The 3,336-nt window shown below is 52.3% G+C and overlaps 1 protein-coding gene and 2 long non-coding RNA genes across 9 annotated transcripts in view; 1 reads left to right on the top strand and 2 right to left on the bottom strand.

Annotated features, from left to right (window-relative positions):
• LOC139025188 (uncharacterized) overlaps window positions 1-412 on the bottom strand; it is a 757-nt gene extending 345 nt beyond the window's left edge. For both annotated transcript variants that reach the window (XR_011476654.1, XR_011476653.1), the window contains exons 1-2: window positions 365-412; window positions 87-176 (exon numbers count right to left, since the gene is read on the bottom strand). This is a non-coding gene — a long non-coding RNA (uncharacterized lncRNA). The remainder of the gene's footprint in view (window positions 1-86; window positions 177-364) is intronic.
• LOC139025187 (uncharacterized) overlaps window positions 1-883 on the top strand; it is a 2,075-nt gene extending 1,192 nt beyond the window's left edge. Inside the window, exons 3-4 of one of the 5 annotated variants that reach the window (XR_011476648.1) lie at window positions 105-202; window positions 581-593. This is a non-coding gene — a long non-coding RNA (uncharacterized lncRNA). The other 4 variants (XR_011476650.1, XR_011476649.1, XR_011476651.1 and 1 more) reach the window with 4 other exon arrangements.
• A 102-nt stretch (window positions 884-985) lies between these two features.
• Window positions 986-3,336, bottom strand: part of LOC112073736 (protein LYRIC) — an 11,130-nt gene continuing 8,779 nt past the window's right edge. Inside the window, exons 5-7 of one of the 2 annotated variants that reach the window (XM_024140975.2) lie at window positions 2,317-2,333; window positions 1,866-1,953; window positions 986-1,556 (exon numbers count right to left, since the gene is read on the bottom strand). In XM_024140975.2, coding sequence (XP_023996743.2) covers window positions 1,483-1,556; window positions 1,866-1,953; window positions 2,317-2,333 — 179 coding nt within the window. In that variant the 3' untranslated portion in view covers window positions 986-1,482. The other variant, XM_024140976.2, reaches the window with a different exon arrangement.

The following is a 3,336-nucleotide window of genomic DNA, read 5'->3' as shown; positions in this document are numbered from 1 at the left end:
CGTGTACCAGGCGGGCCTAGCTAGCTGGTAACCGTCGGCCCCACCTGTAGTACCAGCCCTGTAGCTAGTAACATTGTCGGCCCCACCCTCCGACCTGGTACCAGAGTCCTAGCTAGCTGGTACACCGTCGCCCCACCTGTGTACCAGTCCTAGCTAGCTAGTACAGTGTGCTCTCCCTTGTGGTCCAGTCCTAGCTAGCTAAGTTACGTTGTCGCCCCAACCTCCCACCTGTTGTTGTACCAGAGTCCTAGCTAGCTTTAGTACACGTGTCCCCCACCTGTTACCAGTCTCTAGCTAGTGACAGTGCGCGCCCACTCCCACCGTGGTACCAGAGTCCTAGCTGCTAGTACAGTGGTCGCCCCACCCTGTGTACCAGTTCCCTAGCTAGTTGGTACAGTGTCGCCCCACCCCCACCTGGTGACCAGTAGTCCTACATGCTAGTACACCGTTCGCCCCACCTGTGTACCCAGTCTAGCTAGCTAGTTACAGTGTCGCCCCACCTGTGTACCAGTCCCTAGCTAGCTTAGTACAGGTCCGCCCCAACCTCCCACCTGTGTACCAAGAGTCCAGCTAGGCTTAGTACAGTGTCGCCCACCTGGTACCAGTCCGAGCTAGCTTGTACAGTGTCGCCCCACCTCACCGTGTACCAGAGTCCTAGCTAGCTAGACCAAGTGTCGCCCCACTGTTTTGTTAAACCCAGTCTAGTAGCTGGACAGTGTCGCCACCCCCCCTGTGTCCGCTAGCTAAAGCAGTGTTCACCTTGTACAGTCATACTGCTAGTACAGTGTCGGCCCTCCACCTGTGTACAGTCCTTAGCTAGCTAGACATGTGCGCCCACCGTCTGTTTACAAGCGTCCTAGCTAGCTAGTACAGTGTCGCCGCCACCCCCTGTGTACCGAGCGTCCTAGGCTTAAATATGACCAATTTGAGTATTAAGAGGTGAAGATATGAAGACTTCCAGCACAGTAGGGGCAGTATTCCAGGCCCCCAGCTAAATGAGCTGGTCGCCAGGCCCCAGCTAAATGAGCTGGTCGCCAGGCCCCAGCTAAATGAGCTGGTCGCCAGGCCCCCAGCTAAATGAGCTGGTCGCCAGACCCCCAGCTAAATGAGCTGGTCGCCAGGCCCCAGCTAAATGAACTGGTCGCCAGACCCCAGCTAAATGAACTGGTCGCCAGACCCCCAGCTAAATGAACTGGTCGCCAGACCCCCAGCTAAATGAGCTGGTCGCCAGACCCCCAGCTAAATGAGCTGGACGCCAGACCCCAGCTAAATGAGCTGGACGCCAGACCCCAGCTAAATGAGCTGGACGCCAGGCCCCAGCTAAATGAGCTGGACACTCACTGTTCTCTCTCTTTTTTGGGGATATTTAAAAAGTACAGTCAAACTATTCTGTATAAAAGTCTGTACTTGCAAATGATTGATTGCATTTCTAAACACATTGAACAATCCTTTTGCATAATAATTCATGTGGGTTCTTGTTTCTTAACTTCCTGTCTCTTTCCGGACCTTCTTCTTCTGGGACGGCTTGGGAGCATCGAAGCTCGGGTCGGATATTTCTGAAGAGAAAAGAATGGACAGCATGTCAAAAAACACAAAGACATGATATTTATTATGGAAATAAAACATCCATATTTAATTTCAGGGAGATCTTTGGAAAGTCAGCAGTAGTGATGCCAACCATTGTAAGAAAATAGTTTGGCTTCACAATAAGAGATCTGCCTTCTGTTTGGTGCTGATACACACGAGTAGCAACATACTGACTGTCCCAAAAAGGCACCCTATTTAGAAAGTAGTGCGCTATAAAGGGAATAGGGTGCCATTTGGGACGTAAACTATGGTTAAGGTTGCTACGACTAGTATCTTACTCTGTGAGGACGGCTGGGMCTGTTTGGTCCCTGCTGGGGGAAGTGCTGGACTCTCCACCGGTTTAACTGTCATGCTGTCAGAGGTCACCTGTACAGAGAGGGACAAGTCACACCATGTCATAGCTGGTTACAAAACACACTASAGTCAAGGCCTGCGTCCAAAATAGCACYCTACTCCCTTTATAGTGTACTACTTTTGACCAGGGCCTTGGTTAAAAGCACTGCACTACCTGTATATAGGGAATAGGCTGCCAATATGACCAGGCACACACCTTTCACATCCTGTTTCAACTGTTCAAGACCTTACAATGTTACAGGACACTGGAAATACAACACATCATTCTCTGTCATGTAGAACACTAGATATTCATTACAGCTTTCTTTGGGATGCAGACACGTCTGTTACCTGGCCTGTACCACCACCTGTCCTGTACCACCACCTGTCTGTTACCTGTCCTGTACCACCACCTGTCTGTTACCTGAAAAGGAGAGAGATGTACAGGACAGGTAACAGACGAGGCGGGTGGTGAACAAGGACAGGTAACAGACAGGCGGTGGTACAGGACAGGTTAACAGACAGGGCGGTGGTACAGGACAGGTAACAGACAGGCGGTGGGTACAGGACAGGGTAACAGACAGGCGGTGGTACAGGACAGGTAACAGACAGGCGGTGGTGACAGGACAGGTAAAGACAGGCGGTGGACAGGACAGGTGGGGTAAGGACAGGTAGACGAGAACAGGTGGTGGTACAGGACAGGTAACAGACAGGTGGTGGTACAGGACAGGTAACAGACAGGTGGTGGTACAGGACAGGTAACAGACAGGTGGTGGTACAGGGACAGGTAACAGACAGGTGGTGGTACAGGACAGGTCAACAGACAGGTGGTGGTACAGGACAGGTAACAGACAGGTGGGTGGTACAGGATAGAAGGCAGGTAACAGACAGGCGTGGTTACAGGACAGGTAACAGGACCGGGGTGGTACAGGACAGGTAACAGACAGGTGGTGGTAGACAGGACAGGTAACAGACAGGTGGTGGTACAGGACAGGTAACAGACAGGGGTGGTGGTACAGGACAGGTAACAGACAGGCGGTGGTACAGGAAGGTAACAGACAGGGGTGGTACAGGAAGGTTAACAGACAGGCCGGTGGTACAGGACAGGTAACAGACAGGCGGTGGACAGGACAGGTTTGTGTACAGGACAGGTAACAGACAGTGGGTGGTACAGGACAGGTAACAGACAGGTGGTGGTACAGGACAGGTAACAGACAGGTGGTGGTACAGGCAGGTAACAGACAGGCGGTGGTACAGGCCAGGTAACAGACAGGTGGTTGGTACAGGCAGGTAACAGACAGGTGGTTGGTACAGGCCAGGTAACAGACAGGTGGTGGTAGCAGGCCAGGTAACAGACAGGTGGTGGTACAGGCACAGGGTAAACAGGACAGGTGTGGTGGTACAGGAGAGGTAACG

This window comes from Salvelinus sp. IW2-2015, unplaced genomic scaffold, assembly GCF_002910315.2.
Source record: "Salvelinus sp. IW2-2015 unplaced genomic scaffold, ASM291031v2 Un_scaffold2348, whole genome shotgun sequence".
Lineage (NCBI taxonomy): Eukaryota > Metazoa > Chordata > Actinopteri > Salmoniformes > Salmonidae > Salvelinus > Salvelinus sp. IW2-2015.
Note: the sequence above shows the minus strand (reverse complement) of the source record. Positions and strands in the feature narration are given on the sequence as shown.